At 34.4% G+C, this 17,999-nt stretch overlaps 1 protein-coding gene across 1 annotated transcript in view; it reads right to left on the reverse strand.

Annotated features, from left to right (window-relative positions):
* Positions 1 to 17,999, reverse strand: part of LOC148943445 (uncharacterized) — a 518,252-nt gene that overhangs the window by 21,771 nt on the left and 478,482 nt on the right. Inside the window, exon 17 of the mRNA XM_089101138.1 lies at positions 8,771 to 8,942. Within this exon, the coding sequence (XP_088957264.1) occupies positions 8,771 to 8,942 (172 nt within the window). The remainder of the gene's footprint in view (positions 1 to 8,770; positions 8,943 to 17,999) is intronic.

Raw genomic sequence — 17,999 nt, forward strand, 5'->3', positions numbered from 1 at the left:
TAATATGGTAGGCCTACTCATTTCTAGTTCAGAATGCATTTTTAAACGTGTTTTAATTTGTATTAGTTTCGTCACGATATTTTCGAAAGGACTACACATTTTGTCAAGTCAGGTCCACCGGAAGTTAACAGCTTCTTATTAAATATTAAAAAAAAAAGTTTTCTCAAATGAAAGTAAAAAGTAACATCAAAATCAAAATCGACAGAACTCCACATACGAGCGGGACTGTCGCCTCCTCACTGCCACACTCTTTGCGCTAACGTTTGCCTTTTTCTTCCAATTCTTTAAGAACGACTGCTCAAGCACAAGAGCCGTTGAATTGCAACGAGAAGCATTTTTAAAAAGCAATAAAATTCCAGCACAAAGAGCAGAGGGTTGAACATTAATCACAGCCTGGATCCTTTTGTCATACCAGATTACGAATTTTTTTCAAAATCAGTAATACTACTGAAATTTCTCTCGACGCTACAATTACTTGCTGAAAACCATGTCTAAAACTCCGAAAAAAGGCTCAATATTGCTTAAAATCCTGCACAAATCATTAGAATTGTTTTTTTTTTCAAAATCTAAAGTCGTTTATTCAATTTTCTAAGCCGTAGAAATAGGGAATAATATACATATGAGATTCAAAACACTTTTCTGGGACATGTTTTAGGCGCTTAATTCATGAAAGGTTTATTCTCCTTCTTCGATTACTTCCCCAAGTAACAAAATACCTATCATCTACAATTTTACCTTTCTATCAGAGGCAACTCTGTAGCGTTGCCTATAGTAAAGGCCATACGGCTCCAATGTTTTATTATTATTTATTATTTATTATTATTTTTTTCCCAGAGGCACTTCATACGGAAGGGGTCGTCGTAGAAACTTCAAAGGGGGCTCATTCGATTGGAAATTGAGAGTTCTAGTGCACTTTTTAATAGTCGAAAATGATCGGAGGCCAACTAGCCCCCCCCACGCCCATAATTCCCCCAAACACATCCAATCAAAATTTTGAGATAGCCAACTTGTTCAGCGTAGTTGATTTCCAGATAGGAAATATGTTTTTGAGGAGGACACTCTCCCACAACCCTCAGGGCAAGGGTTTTAAGTTGTGCCCTGGGGGCATATAAGATTTTTATAGAAGACGTTGTCGTAGAAACTTCAAAAAAGGCTCATTCGATTAGAAATTCGAAGGGCTAGCGCACTTTTTAATAGTCAAAAAGGATCGCAGGGCAACTAGCCCCCCCACGCCCGTCTTTCACCCAAAAACATCCAATCAAAATTGTTAGATAGCCATTTGGTCCAGCGTTGTTGATTTTCAGATACAAAATATCTTTTTGAGGAGGAAACTCCCCCACAACCCTCAAGGCAAGGGTTTTAAGTTATACCCTGGGGGCATATAAGGTTATTATAGAAGGCGGTGTCGTAGAAACTTCAAAAAAAGCTCATTTGATCGGAAATTCAAAGGCCTAGTGCCCTTTTTAATATTAGAAAATGATTTGAGGGCAACTAACCCCCCTCTCACGCCCACCTTTTCCCCAAACACGTCTAATCAAAATTTTAAGACAGCCATTTTATTAAACGTAGTTTTAAGTTCTGGAAATTAGGTCTTTGAGGATGACAACTCCCCCACAGCCCTCAGGGCAAGGGTTGTAATTTAAGGATTCTCCGAATCCCAAAAATCCTGGATCCGCCCCTGGTGTAAGGGCACTATAACTTTTAATTTGTAATTCAATGAACCACGTTCAAAAGTTTATGCGACCACCTCTTCCACATAAAGTGCCCCTCGAAAAATAAATAAATATTAATTCATAGAACCCTTATGGCTCTTTACTTAGGTAACGCTAGAGCATTGCTTCTGACCTAAAAAGTTGAGTAGAAATTTCAGCTTCCATTTTTATGAATATCCGAAATTATCTGAGGGGAATATGTTTGGGGGAGCGTATTCCACGGCTGGAAAATTTCTGCTGGGTGGAATTTAACGCGGGGGAATTATCAGCAGGAAAAGAAAATGTTCTTGGAGGGGGTAGGGGGAATTTCCCAGGGGATGAGTTTTCCAAATGTGAATTATTCAGGGAGGGGACGACTAGACCCATTCGATAATATTCTAAATTTTACATCTGAAAGCAACGGGAATAAAGAATCAACGGAAATGTCAGAGATAGCACTTCAGGTTCCTTCAGACGATTATTTTCGCGTCTTTTGAAAAAAAGACATTTTCAAAAGACATTTTTTTCATTTGTATTGCTTTCTCTGTGACTGCTCAATTATGCATGTGAGGGGGGAGACTTCCCCCCACCACTGTTTACGCTAAGGTATATGAGGTGTCTTGTCCTCTTAGGAAAATGAGGAAAAAGAAAAATGAGCCAAGAAGGCCATGAGTGACCACAGAATTGCTTGAAATGATGGAAATGCGAAACCAGCTTTTTTGAAAAACATTTACAGAGCCCGGAAAATGTGAGTTTATTTGAAGAATTTAAGCGAGTGAGAAACAAAGTTAAGCATATGCGTTATAGCGAGAAAAAAATACATAATGCTTCTGCGTTTGACGGTACAAGTGGTGATGCAAAAGGAACCTGGGGACTAATAGACGAAGTTTTGAAAGGAAAGATTGATAGTGATGGAGTAAAGAGTCTGTTGGTGAATGGAAGTGAAATCACTGATAAACAGGAAATGGCAGATGAATTCGGAAAATATTTCACGAACATAGGCGCAAGTATTAAGGAAGAAGTAGCTAAAAAGTCTAGGAGACATCTGGAGAAGTCCTTTATTGATAATCGAGGCGAAGGGCGCATTTTTTCGTTCGATAAGTGCACGGCAAAGGAGATCGAGAGCACAGTGAAAGGACTGAAGTCCAACTCGGCTGGAATAGATGGACTTAATCTTAGAACTGTAAATGCTATCCTAGTTTATATATTACCTTGTCTAATTGATTTAATAAATCTATCACTCCCGACCGGTGAATTCCCTGGTGGTCTTAAACTGGCAAAGGTAATACCATTGTATAAAGGGGGCAACAAAGAAAAACTATCGAATTGGCGACCGATTTCGTTATTACCTATTTTTTCTAAAATCTATAAAAAGATAATTCACAGGAGACTTTATGAATATTTGGATAAACTAGGAAAATTGTGTGACAGCCAATTTGGATTCCGCAGTAAAAATTCTACTAGCCATGCTGTTCACCATCTTCTGGATGTAGTCAATGGAGCTCTAGAAAAAGGTTTTATTCCTTTAACGATCTTTGTTTACTTCAAAATAGCCTTCGACACTGTGGATTTTGAGTTGTTGCAGTGTCGCCTGTCTAGTCTGGGGATAAAAGATGTTTGCTTGGATTGGTTTAAACTATATTTGTATGGAAGGTCAACTAAAGTAATGTTAGGTGACATCATTAGTGGAGTCTATCCTGTAAAATGTGGAGTTCCACAGGGCTCAGTCCTGGGTCCATCACTCTTTATCGTATGCGTCGATACTCTGAAGTTCTACATTCCTGAAGCAACTATTACAGCATTTGCAGATGATACTATTTTGACAACTTTGCAAGGTCACTGGAAGAACTAGTGGATAAAGCAAACCGAACGCTGGAAAACCTTTTGGTGTTTACCTCCTTGAGTTACCTTACTGTTAATACTTCTAAGAGAAATTATATGATTTTTATTAGGGTAGGAAAAATTGTAAATAGTGCTTCTATAGTATTTGAAAATTTGTTGGTTTCACAGGTTTTTGAAAATAAATATTTAGGATTTTATGTTGATAATGATTTGAGTCGGAAGATGCACATAGATATGATTTATTCTAAACTTGGACGAGGTCTTGGAGTGATGCAATGTTTCAAACACGAGTTTCCCTGAACTCCTTTAAGAAATATATATCATAGTGTTTTCCATCCTTTTATTATTTATGGTTGCTTTACTTATATATCCAATTTTTCTTCAAACACTAAAATACTGTAGATTCTTCTGAATAAGGCACTTCGAGAACTGGGTGAGTTGATTCAGTATGAGCATACGCGTGAATGTTTTATCACTTTTAAATTTCAAATGTTCATCAGATCAGAGACCATCAGGCGCGAGTTTTTACTTACCAAGTGCTTAATAGATTATCTCCAGAATATTTTAAAGATTTTTTTAAGTTTAATTCAGATTATCATCAGCATAGGACTAGAGGTCGTGTAAGCTTAGTCTCAGAAGTAAGGAGTACGAGTCAATCTAGTTTTGTAATTAAAAATTCTGTAGTTAATTTGTGGAATGGTTTCACGGAGAGTATTAGGGAGTCAGAAAACCATTTTCAGTTTAAAATTAGATTAAAAAAGTTTTTGTTAGGTGGGAATTATTTTTTATTTTTTTTTTATTATTATTATTCGGGAGAGTTAAATCGTATTGATTGGTATGAAAAGAGAAAGGAAGAGTGAATGAGTTTGGTTTATGATAAAAGATTGTGTGACGCTGCTCAAGCCACAAAAGTGGCTTAATAAAACGTCATACGTTCTTACCATTTCTACGTTTGTTGATAATGTTATTCAAAAACATGTGGTAAGTGCCAGCTAAGTATGATGTAATTATTAGTTGAAAATAAAAGTTATCTCATCTCATATGTCAAGGCTTAAAAATGAGCGCAATGCAATTAAAGTATAACTCAAAATAACATATATAGAATAATATATGCACATAACACTGAACAATTAATCAAAATTGCATATTATGAGTTGAGGCTCACCCAAATCACGGGCCAGTGAGCTCACCATTCCACAATCTATGAAAGCAATCCTGCAATAACTAAAAATATAAAGTATTTTAACGTCTTCCACAACTCAAACGGTCCAACCTCACTCTCCCCCTATCCTACTGTCTACGCTAAAGTTTTCTTCTTTATGTCAACTACACTGCCCCCACTCCAAAGACTTTAATAAGGAAAAGTTTTGTATGGGAAGAACACATAGTAAATCTATTATAAAATTACAGCCATACTAAAAATAAGGTTAAAATACAAACTTTGCGATAAATGCTAAATTATTGTGGCACAAAAAATCTGAAAAATGGTCTAATCAAAATGACCCTGTTCTTTCTGCATCAAAAAATGAAATAACCTAGCTACTGTTCTTAGAAGGTATTATTTCGATCCATTCATTTTTGCGTGAAAAAATCAGGTTTGATTTTTCAGAGCTATGTAATTAAGCTGTCTATAGCAAAGGCCATAAGGCTTCAATGTTTTATTATTATTAATTTTAAAAAACCTTACATAAAAATAAGTTTTCTAAGAAGAGTAAAGAGCCATATTGAACTCAGGACCAGCAGAAATTAATTCCTATTATAATTAAAGCTCAAAAAGACCAGAAACTACTGCTAAAGAATAAACAAAACCCCGAACGAACAGAAATTAAAATTAACTATCTTGCAAACATAAAGATAACCGGTGCAAACATAAATATATGAATAAATCTTATATAGCTTCAATATTTTTTATTATTTTCCCCTCAGAGCTGCTTTATATGCAAAGGTTAAAAATACCATTTTGTTAAAAATATTTGAATGGTTAAGTAACAAAACTCTGGCGTCGATAAAACCCCCCAGGGCCCGGGGGCAGGAAGGGATTCTCGTATAAACTTCAGAGAGGGCTCATTTGATTGGAAATTGGAAGTTCTAGTCCAGCTCTTAAGAGTTAAAAGTGATCGAAGGGCAAATAACCCCCCCACGCCCTTTTTCCCTACCCCTTCCTTTGAACTGATTCTGTTTACACCTGAAGCCCCAATGAGAGTTAGAATGTTTTGGTTTTAACACACACCTATTAGGCTTCTGCTCTCCTCCCTAACAAGGAAAAAACAGAGAGTGTAAGGCAGTGGTGGATCCAGGGGAGGGACGAGGGGGGCGCCCCCCTAACATAGTCTAAAGTAATATAATTTGCTTAATTAACGCAAGATTGCGTTAATTAAACTTTCTATTTTTTCAATCCATTCATTGTTGTCAATCGCTGTCCACAAGTTATGCAAGCTGTCTATTGTTCATATATAAGGTTTTTATCAAAAAGGTAATCGTACAGACTTTTAAAAAAGCCACATTCGATTTCAATTGAAAGTTCTAGATCCGTTTTTTAAAGTCAAGAATAATCGGACAGTAAACCCCCCCCCATGCCATAAAAACTTGAAAATTTTTGCAATCAAAAACGAACAAAAATTAATTTAAAAAACTTTCCGAAAAATGAGTTTTTCAAAGAAAATTAAAGGCAATTTTAAACTTAAGCTCAGGAGATAAAATTACCTGTTAAAATTCAAACTCAAAACGACCAGAAATTACTATTAAAGAATAAATGAAACCCAAAACGAACAGAAATTAAATAAACAATCATAGCAAAAAATATACAACAAGTAATAATATAAATGAATAAATAGATAATAAAGCGAGTAATGCTTAGATTGAATATGAAAATCAAGCTTAAAACGAAAAAAAATAGTTTTCTATTAAAGTATAAATGAAACTTAAAACGAACAGAAATTAAATAAACAATCAATGCTTACAAACATACAATCTATATTAATGTAAATGAATAAATAAATCTTAAAACAAGTGAAACTTAAATTGAATATGCAAATCAAGTTTTAATCGAATAAAGATAACTACAAACAAGAGTTTGGGTATCGCCTCACTGCAGAAGCCTAGAACCTACTGTATCATTGGCACTTTACTGAAAACGAATTATATTACAAATGTTTGCTTTTGTACTTAATATTGAAGATAAATATTAAAATTACAGTTAAATTTTGAACTGATGAGCTTTCAGCAATTAATATCATTATACATAAAATATCCAGTTTAACTTATTAATTCCTTCCAAGATTGGTCAAGATAAATATAGTTTCACTACAAACAAAATTTGGATACTGCCCCCTTCTTTAACTGTATAAACCTAAAGCCTTCTGCGTCATTGGTGCTTCGCTGAAAACGAATTACTCGTATATTACAAATAAATTCTTTTCCAGTTCTTACAGCATTGAAAATGAAAATAAAAATTACAGTGAAAAAAAAAAATCTTGAACTGCTGTATCTGTCAACAATTAATATCATTATATATCTAATATTCAATTTGATTTTTTTTTTATACTTTCCAAGACTGTTCAAGACTCATATAGTCACATAAAGAAAGAAAAACGAGCGACAAACACCCCTCTTCTTCAGCACGAAACGAAATAATGTATCCAAGGATAATGCAGAAGAAATAAACAGCAAAAAACAAACGCGGAAAATCAATGTGAAAAGAACCAAAAAACCAAAGAAAAGACCAAAAACTTAAAAGATGAATAAAATTCAATAAAAGCCAAAAATTAAAAGAATTAAAACCAAATACCTAACAACCATAAAAGCGAGTTATTCGCCAATATCCGCGATTTACAAAAAATGCAAAAAATATGAACTGCCATCGACGGATACTAGCAAACAACTGAGAGAGAAAAGAAAAACAATTCATTCACTCAAAACAAAACGAACCAGCAATTAAATAAGTTGGAGAACTATGTCATCTGACTTCGGATTTTAATTAATGCATTTCTTGCAGACACCCTTTGTGACCTAAGGGGTTGTTCACGTGTTTGATTATATGATTGGGAAAGTGGTTCAAGGTTTATTTCAGGGATTGCTAAAGTATCAGCTTCTCTATTGAGAAAACCGAAATATGACTGGAAATCGAAATTGAACGTCCTCTCGAAATATTCGCTTTGTAAAAAAATGAGTGCACCCAGGAAAGATTTAATGCTGCTGGGTCATGGGTGCTATGGTAATTTATTTTTAAATGCTTCTTTTCTTTCTTTTTGTTTTACAAAAAATGACATTTTTTCAAAAGAAATCATTCTTCTCAGACACAATTTTCCCCGAAAAAAGGAATGGGTCAATTTTATTTTCAAGACACATCAACAGGACACGAATCAACGATTATCTTAAATGGAAGAGGTTAATGAATGGAATTTAAAGGTTTAGGAAGACTGCGCCTAAGAAGGGTTAGGGCTTCAAAACCATCGTTGCTACGGTTGGGGGGATTTTTTTTTAAATAAACACATCAAAAATTTATTTATATAGATTTTTGTTATGTTTTTACGTGTCAGACAAACATTTCGGGGGGAGGGGGAGGAAGAAGGGGGAGTTTAAACCATCTCCCTTCCCTCCTGGATACGGACTGATTTCCAGGGTAACATGTTTTGTCAAGAAAAATAGATTTTCTTCAAATTAATTTTCTTTCAAAATATATATTTCCAAAGAATTGGAAAGTTATTTTTCCCCGAACTTAACTAAACATTGATCTTACGTAGAACTGGTATATAAGTGGAATTTCAAGCACCTCTAGAAATACTGCGCCAGGGCTGCAGCCCGGTGAAAAAATCACTAGATTTTAGTGATTTTTGGTTGATTTAGAGATTTCCTTCAATAATCTAGTGATTTGTGTGCTGACTTCATGATTTTTTGTTTAGGCAACATTAAAGTAGTGATTAATCACAAGGGGTGGCAATCCTGGACTGTGCCTAGTAAAGGTCACACATGTGAAGATTTACTGCTTGAGAGCCAGGGTTGCCGCAGTTGCCTGGGTGACTTTTTTCAGAATAGTGGCATTTAAAAGACTTTAACTACCCAGGCAACTCTGGTAATACTGATTCTCAAGAACTAAATCGTCACACGTGTAACCTTTGCTCATAGCACAAGTAGTTAGTTAGGTTTTAGTTTTTATTAAACTCCCCTCAACGCTGTAAAGTTTCCTCTCTTATTGGTTTTTCAAACTTTCTGAGATTGAAAAGGAGTTTCCGTCTTACCTCGGAGAGACAATTAACCTTTCGCACGGTTGTTTCGCTAAAGCCAATCTTAGAAAATCAGGTACAAAAGTTTTCTGTTCAAGTTCTAAGACGCTTGGCCATACAAGTGCTCTCTGAATTTCCAAAAGCCTCTCAAAGTTTTTCAGCCATTTCATCTTGTCATCTAGTTCGCCTAGAAAATAAATTGATTGATTCGAGAAGACTCTGGATAATTACGGCTTTGAGAATATATTTCTATTTGCAGTCAGCTCACTAATTAAGAAAATACAAAACCTGTTTCAACTTCACAACATTATACTTCGAAAGCATTACACTTCACACGATTGGATTAAACTTCATTAGTTCAATAGAGATCAAACGTAGGCATCAACTGAGAAGTTATCAGGAAAAAGGAAATTTGGCCTCCTTAAGGATTTTCTCAAAGGGCGAACTATTTTCAGGAATTTTGCTGTTAAAGTAGTGATAATAAAAATAGAGATATCAAGAAGAGAAAAAAAGTAGAGAATAGAGAGATTAGAGCTTGGAAAGAATAGAGATACAAAAACCAAGTAGTTTTATTGTTCTAGGAGCCTTTTAAACAATAAAATAGACCAACGCGTTAGTAAATTACCCCAAAATTATTTTTCCCCAAAATGATCTGATCAAAATTTTGAGACAGCAATTTGTTCAGTATAGTTGAAAGATCAAATAACTATGTCCTTAGGTGTAAAATAACACCCCACAGTCCATAAGGACAGGCCTGTAAGTTATGAAATTCAGTTGCTATTCAGTCTCTGACCTGTGAAGACCAACTTGTTCTTTCAAAAGGATAAAATCCCAGTTTTGAACAAGTGTTTGATTCTATCCGGAATCAATTAGAGTCCGCAGCTAATTCAGTGACTGTTATTTCGTAACATTTTGCTGTGGGTTAAAGTGACCTAGATTCAGGATATTCATTTAGATTTTGGATAATTTTTACATCCAACACCCAATTGTGAATGGTGGCTGGCGTTTAACCCCCCCCCGGCCTCCGTGGAAAATACTCCCGAGGCAAGACCTATTTTCATTTCACCCGTGTTGTGACGTAATAATCGAGTGAATACCTGTTTTGGTTTATACATTAGTAGAGTTGCATTATTGAGTCGTGACAGTACAAAATTCGGTTATCAAAAGAATGTATCTCCTATCAGTGCACCAAATAAGGGCATAGCCTCCCTAGGGAGAAAGATTACGTAATCGCTCAATGACCTTAAGAAACAAACATGGCTTCATTGTTGTTTGGTTAGCTTAACCTGAGAAATTGATTTACATAATCGCTCAGGGAATTATTGATTTATGACACTGTGGGGTGATTTACATAATCGCTAGGGGGAATTATTGATTCACGATGGGGGAATTATGAAACAAACATGGCTTCATTGTTGTTTGGTTAGCCTAACCTCAGAAATTGGTCTACATCATCGGCGTGGAAATTTATTATTCACGAAGATTTAATTAAGAAACATTAAGGCTTCTTTAATCTGTGATTTACATATTCGCTAGGGAAAATTATTGATTAACGATGGGGGAATTATGAAACAAACATGACTTCATTATTGTTTGGCTAACCTAACCTGTGAACTTGATTTACATAATCGGCGGGGAAATTGTTGATTCACGAAGAGGGAATTAAGAAACATTAAGGCTTCTTTAATCTTAGGTCTGAGGGATAAACGTTCTTTAGGTCAGAGAGAAAAATTAATATTCTATTTTTAAATAGGGCTTCATTGATCCTTAGCGTCAGGAATCATAAATGTCATCACTTGTTATCTTGGAATTATGCGGGAGTCTAAAGAGATAGAAATTCTATTTTTAAATACGGCTTCACGGAGCTTTAAGTCGGAGAGATAAATTGATATTCTAAGGAAACCATAATAGTTTAGCTAGGAAAATTTATGAGATGAAGAGATTAACGTAGGAAAGGGTTTCCTAGAAATTTGAAATGTGAAAGCACTGAGATGCCAAACAAAAGGAACACGATGAAATTACTTTTAGGGATTATTTGGGCGAAACGGTTTTAGATATTTTATGGGATTATTTCGGCGAAACAGTTAGAGACGTTGATTTAAAAGATGATTTTTGAGGGTGAAACTCTGTGGTCGTTATAATACACAAGTTCCATTTGAACAGTGTTGTGAGGTCCTCTACCCCAACCCCAAAGGGTTCCAATCCCCCACCCCAACCCCGAAGGAAGTCCCCGGTACTCAAAGGTTCCCAGGGCTCCCACCTGGCCCCCAGACCCTCAAAGGCCCACCCCAGGCCCCCCAAAGGCACATCGAGCTCCCAAAAGACCACCGGGGTCCCAAAGGCCTTCACCCGGTCACCAAATGTCCCCCAGGCTCTCAACCGGCCTCCAGGACCCCCAAAGGCCCTCCACCGGCCCCCAAAGGTCCCCCAGGCTCCCAAAGGGTCCCCCACCCTCCCCTCCCTCTCCCTCTCCTCCCCACTCCTCACCGTCACCTCCCCCTCCCCCTCCCCTTCTCCCCTCCCCTCCCCTCCCCTCCTCCCCTCCCCTCCCCTCCCCCTACCCATTTTTTTAATATTTTTTGTGCATTGAGACACAGAAAGGACACCCTCCCCAAAGGGTCCCCCAAACACCCTCCCCGGGCCCCCCAAAGAGTCCCCTCTCCATTTTTTTTATACTTTTTTATGGCTTTATTATATCTTTTCTGAACAAGTTCCATTCATAATGTCATTCCTAAACCCATTTTCCAACCTCAAAGAGTCCCCACCCCAATTTGTAAATACTTTCTTGAATTTTTTAACATGGTATTTTTTAACTTTTTACGTTCCGACCTTTCTCAAAGAGTCAAATTTAAAGTTCTATTCCACATATTTTCCAGGAACAAGAAAAGTCCCAAGACATAAGAAATTTAAAGTTCACTTCTAAATTTTTCCGTAGAAGATAGGAAAAGTTATACTATGATTGTGATTATTTTCTATGAAGATAGAAAATTTCACTTTAATTCTAAATTTTCTTAAATTCAGTTCTGACAATTCTCAAAGAGATAAAAAAATTTAAAGTTCTGTTCCAAATATTTCCCCGGAAGAAGAAAAGTTCGACTTCGATTCTGAATTTTCTCAATGAAAATGAAATAAGTTATTGATCATTTCTATTTTCCCAAAATAATATAAAATTTCCCACTTCAATTCAGATTTTTCTCAAACAGATGAAAAAATTTAAAATACTGTTCCAAATTTTCCATAGAAGATAGAAAAGTTCTTGTTCTCTTCTGAATTTTATCAAAGAACATAATTCATTTCTAATTTCTCCAGAGAAAATAAAAATCTTCCACTTCAGTTTTAAGTTCACCAAGACATAAAAAATTTAAAGTTCTGTTCTAAATTTTTCTGTAGAAGATAGGAAAAGTTATACCATACTTGTGAATATTTTCCTGGAAGATAAAAAGTTCTAGTTCAATTTAAAATTTTCTCAACGAAGTGAAGAAAAGTTCAAGTTCTCTTCTGAACTTTACCAAAGAACACACTTCAATTTTAATTTCTCCAGAGAAAACAAAAATCTTCCACTTCAGTTCTTTATTTCACAAAGACATAAAGAAATTTAAAGTTCAATTCTAATTTTTCGGTGGGAGATAGAAAAATTAATACCATACATGTGAGACTAAAAATGAAGATATTTATGCAGAGTTTCAACTAGCTATGGCTAAGTTTGCTAAAGACAAGCTATTTTATTGCGAAAAAACACAAAATCAGAAAAAATCGTCAATGTTGAATTAGTACATACACAATTAGACTAAAAATGAAGATATTTATGCAGAGTTTCAACTAGCTATGGATAAGTTTTCTAAAAACAAGCTATTTTCTTGCGAAAACACAAAAAATCAGAAAAAATATTGTTAGGTTCAATGTTCAATGCTCCTTTAGTACCTACGCAATTAGGCTTAAATGAAGATCTTTATGCAGAGTTTCAACTATCTATGGCTAAGTTTGCTAAAGACAAGCTATTTTCTTGCAAAAACACACAAAATCAGAAGTAAAATGTTCAATGTTCCTTTAGTACATACGCAATTAGTCTTAAATGAAGATATTTATGCAGAGTTTCAACTACCTATGACTAAGTTTGCTAAAGACAAGCTATTTTCTTGCGAAAACACACAAAATCAGAAAAAATGTTCAGTGTTCCTTTAGTACCTACGCAATTAGACTAAAAATGAAGATATTTATGCACAGTTTCAACTAGCTATGGCTATGTTTGCTAAAGACAAGCTATTTTCTCGCGAAAACATTCAAAATCAGAAAAAAATGTTCAATGTTCCTTTAGTACCTACGCAATTAGACTAAAAATGAAGATATTTATGCAGAGTTTCAACTAGCTATGGCTAAGTTTGTTAAAGACAAACTATTTTCTTGCGAAAACACACAAAATCAGAAAAAATATTCAATGTTCCTTTAGTACCTACGCAATTAGACTAAAAATGAAGATATTTATGCAGAGTTTCAACTAGCTATGGTTATGTTTGCTAAAGACAAGCTATTTTCTCGCGAAAACACACAAAATCAGAAAAAAAATGTTCAATGTTCCTTTAGTACCTACGCAATTAGACTAAAAATGAAGATATTTATGCAGAGTTTCAACTAGCTATGGCTATGTTTTATAAAGAAAAGCTATTTTCTTGAGAAAACACACAAAATAAGAAAAAATGTTCAATGTTCCTTTAGTACCTACACAATTAGACTAAATATGAAGATTTTTATGCAGAGTTTCAACTAGCTATGGCTAAGTTTACTAAAGACAAGCTATTTTCTTGCGAAAACACACAAAATCAGAAAAAATGTTCAATGTTCCTTTAGTACCTACACAATTAGACTAAAAATGAAGATATTTATGCAGAGTTTCAACTAGCTATGGCTAAGTTTGATAAAGACAAGCTATTTTCTTGTGAAAACACACAAAATCAGAAAAAATGTTCAATGTTCCTTTAGTACCTACTCAATTAGGCTAAAAATGAAGATATTTATGCATAGTTTCAACTAGCTATGACTAAGTTTGCTAAAGACAAGCTATTTTCTCACGAAAACACACAAAATCAGAAAAAAATGTTCAATGTTCCTCTAGTACCTACGCAATTAGGCTGAAATGAAGATATTTATGCAGAGTTTCAACTATCTATGGCTAAGTTTGCTAAAGACAAGCTATTTTCTCGCGAAAACACACAAAATCAGAAAAAATGTTCAATGCTCCTTTAGTACCTATGCAATTAGGCTTAAATGAAGATATTTATGCAGAGTTTCAACTACCTATGGCTAAGTTTGCTAAAGACAAGCTATTTTCTTGCGAAAACACACAAAATCAGAAGTAAAATGTTCAATTTTCCTTTAGTAACTACGCAATTAGGCTTAAATTAATATATTTATGCAGAGTTTCAACTAACTATGGCTAAGTTTGCTAAAGACAAGCTATTTTCTTGTGAAAACACACAAAATCAGAAAAAATGTTCAATGTTCCTTTAGTACCTACACAATTAGACTAAAAATGAAGATATTTATGCAGAGTTTCAACTAGCTATGGCTATGTTTGCTAAAGACAAGCTATTTTCTCGCGAAAACACACAAAATCAGAAAAAAATGTTCAATGTTCCTTTAGTACCTACGCAATTAGACTAAAAATGAAGATATTTATGCAGAGTTTCAACTAGATATGGCTAAGTTTGCTAAAGACAAACTATTTTCTTGCGAAAACACACAAAATCAGAAAAATGATCAATGTTCCTTTAGTACCTACGCAATTAGACTAAAAATGAAGATATTTATGCAGAGTTTCAACTAGCTATGGCTATGTTTGCTAAAGACAAGCTATTTTCTTGTGAAAACCCACAAAATCAGAAAAAAATGTTCAATGTTCCTTTAGTACCTACGCAATTAGACTAAAAATGAAGATATTTATGCAGAGTTTCAACTAGCTATGGCTATGTTTGCTAAAGACAAGCTATTTTCTTGCGAAAACACACAAAATCAGAAAAAATGTTCAATGTTCCTTTAGTACCTACACAATTAGACTAAAAATGAAGATATTTATGTAGAGTTTCAACTAGCTATGGCTAAGTTTACTAAAGACAAGCTATTTTCTTGTGAAAACACACAAAATCAGAAAAAAAGTTCAATGTTCCTTTAGTACCTACACAATTAGACTAAAAATGAAGATATTTATGCAGAGTTTAAACTAACTATGGCTAAGTTTGCTAAAGACAAGATATTTTCTTGCGAAAACACACAAAATCAGAAAAAATGTTCAATGTTCCTTTAGTACCTACGCAATTAGACTAAAAATGAAGATATTTATGTAGAGTTTCAACTAGCTATGGCTAAGTTTGCTAAAGACAAGCTATTTTCTTACGAAAACACACAAAATCAGAAAAAAGGTTCAATGTTCCTCTAGTACCTACGCAATTAGGCTGAAATGAAGATATTTATGCAGAGTTTCAACTATCTATGACTAAGTTTGCTAAAGACAAGCTATTTTCTTGCGAAAACACACAAAATCAGAAAAAATGTTCAATGTTCCTTTAGTAACTACGAAATTAGGCTAAAAATGAAGATATTTATGCAGAGTTTCAACTAGCTATGGCTAAGTTTACTAAACACAAGCTATTTTCTTGTGAAAACACACAAAATCAGAAAAAATGATCAATGTTCCTTTAGTACCTACGCAATTAGACTAAAATAAAGATATTTATGCAGAGTTTCAACTATCTATGGGTAAGTTTGCTAAAGACAAGATATTTTCTTGCGAAAACACACAAAATCAGAAAAAATGTTCAATGTTCCTTTAGTACCTACACAATTAGACTAAAAATGAAGATATTTATGCAGAGTTTCAACTAGCTATGACTAAGTTTGTTAAAGACAAGCTATTTTCTTGCGAAAACACACAAAATCAGAAAAAATGTTCAATGTTCCTTTAGTACCTACGCAATTAGTCTTAAATAAAGACATTTATGTAGAGTTTCAACTAGCTATGGCTAAGTTTGCTAAAGAGAAGCTATTTTCTTGTGAAAACACACAAAATCAGAAAAAATGTTCAATGTTCCTTTAGTATCAACACAATTAGACTAAAAATGAAGATATTTATGCAGAGTTTCAACTAACTATGACTAAGTTTACTAAAGACAAGCTATATTCTTGCGAAAACATACAAAATCAGAAAAAATTTTCAATGTTCCTTTAGTACCTACGCAATTAGACTTAAATGAAGATATTTATGCATAGTTTCAACTAGCTATGGCTAAGTTTGCTAAAGACAAACTATTTTCTTGTGAAAACACACAAAATCAGAAAAAAGATCAATGTTCCTTTAGTACCTACGCAATTAGACTAAAAATGAAGATATTTATGCAGAGTTTCAACTAGCCATGGCTAAGTTTGCTAAAGACAAGCTATTTTCTTGTGAAAACACACAAAATCAGAAAAATGATCAATGTTCCTTTAGTACCTAGGCAATTAGACTAAAAATGAAGATATCTATGCAGAGTTTCAACTAGCTATGGCTAAGTTTGCTAAAGACAAGCTATTTTCTTGTGAAAACAAACAAAATCAGAAAAAATTATCACTGTTCCTTTAGTACCTACGCACTTAGACTAAAAATGAAGATATTTATGCAGAGTTTCAACTAGCTATGGCTAAGTTTGCTCAAGACAAGCTGTTTTCTTGTGAAAACACACAAAATCAGAAAAATGATCAATGTTCCCTTAGTACCTACGCAATTAGACTAAAAATGAAGATATCTATGCAGAGTTTCAACTAACTATGGCTAAGTTTGCTAAAGACAAGCTATTTTCTTGTGAAAACACACAAAATCAGAAAAATGTTCAATGTTCCTTTAGTACCTACACAATTAGACTAAAAATGAAGATATTTATGCAGAGTTTCAACTAGCTATGGCTAAGTTTACTAAAGACAAGCTATTTTCTTGTGAAAACACACAAAATCAGAAAAAATGTTCAATGTTCCTTTAGTACCTATTTCTTGCGAAAACACACAAAATCAGAAAAAATGTTCAATGTTCCTTTAGTACTTACACAATTAGGCTTAAATGAAGATATTTATGCAGAGTTTCAACTAGCTATGGCTAAGTTTGCTAAAGACAAGCTATTTTCTTGCGAAAACACACAAAATCAGAAAAAAAAATGTTCAATGTTCCTCTAGTACCTACGCAATTAGACTGAAATGAAGATATATATGCAGAGTTTCAACTAGCTATGGCTAAGTTTGCTAAAGACAAGCTATTTTCTTGCGAAAACACACAAAATCAGAAAAAATATCGTTAGGTTAGATTAAGTTAGATTAGGTTAGGCTAGCCTACGTACGCGCGCATATAGGTTAGGTTAGGTTAGGTTGGATTGCTAGGTTAGGTTAGTTAGGTTAGGTTAGACAAGTTAGGTTAGGTTAAGTTAGGTTAGGATAGGTTAGATTGTTAGGTTAGGCTAAGTTAGGGTAGGCTAGGTTAGCCTACGTACGCGCGCGTACGTAGGCTAACCTAGCCAACCCTAACTTAGCCTAACCTAACTTAATCTAACCTATCCTAACCTAACTTAACCTAACCTAACTTAATCTAACCTAACCTAACTTAACCTAACCTAACTTAATCCAACCTAACCTAACCTATATGCGCGCGTACGTAGGCTAACCTAACCTAAGCTAACTTAATCTAACCTAACAATATTTTTTCTGATTTTGTGTGTTTTCGCAAGAAAATAGCTTGTCTTTAGCAAACTTAGCCATAGCTAGTTGAAACTCTGCATATATATCTTCATTTCAGCCTAATTGCGTAGGTACTAGAGGAGCATTGAACATTTTTTTTTCTGATTTTGTGTGTTTTTGCAAGAAAATAGCTTGTCTTTAGCAAACTTAGCCATAGCTCGTTGAAACTCTGCATAAAAACCTACATTTAAGCCTAATTGTGTGGGTACTATAGGAACATTGAACATTTTTTCTGAGTTTGTGTGTTTTCGCAAGAAATAGATACTAAGGGACCATTGAACATTTTTTCTGATTTTGTGTTTTCGCAAGAAAATACCTTGTCTTTAGCAAGCTTATCCATAGATAGTTGAAACTCTGCATAAATATCTTCATTTTTAGTCTAATTGTGTAGGTACTAAAGGAACATTGAACATTTTTTCTGATTTTGTGTGTTTTCGCAAGAAAATAGCTTGTCTTTAGCAAACTTAGCCATAGCTAGTTGAAACTCCGCATA

This window comes from Artemia sp. Qi Xiang Cuo, chromosome 15, assembly GCF_049724085.1.
Source record: "Artemia sp. Qi Xiang Cuo chromosome 15, ASM4972408v1, whole genome shotgun sequence".
Lineage (NCBI taxonomy): Eukaryota > Metazoa > Arthropoda > Branchiopoda > Anostraca > Artemiidae > Artemia > Artemia sp. Qi Xiang Cuo.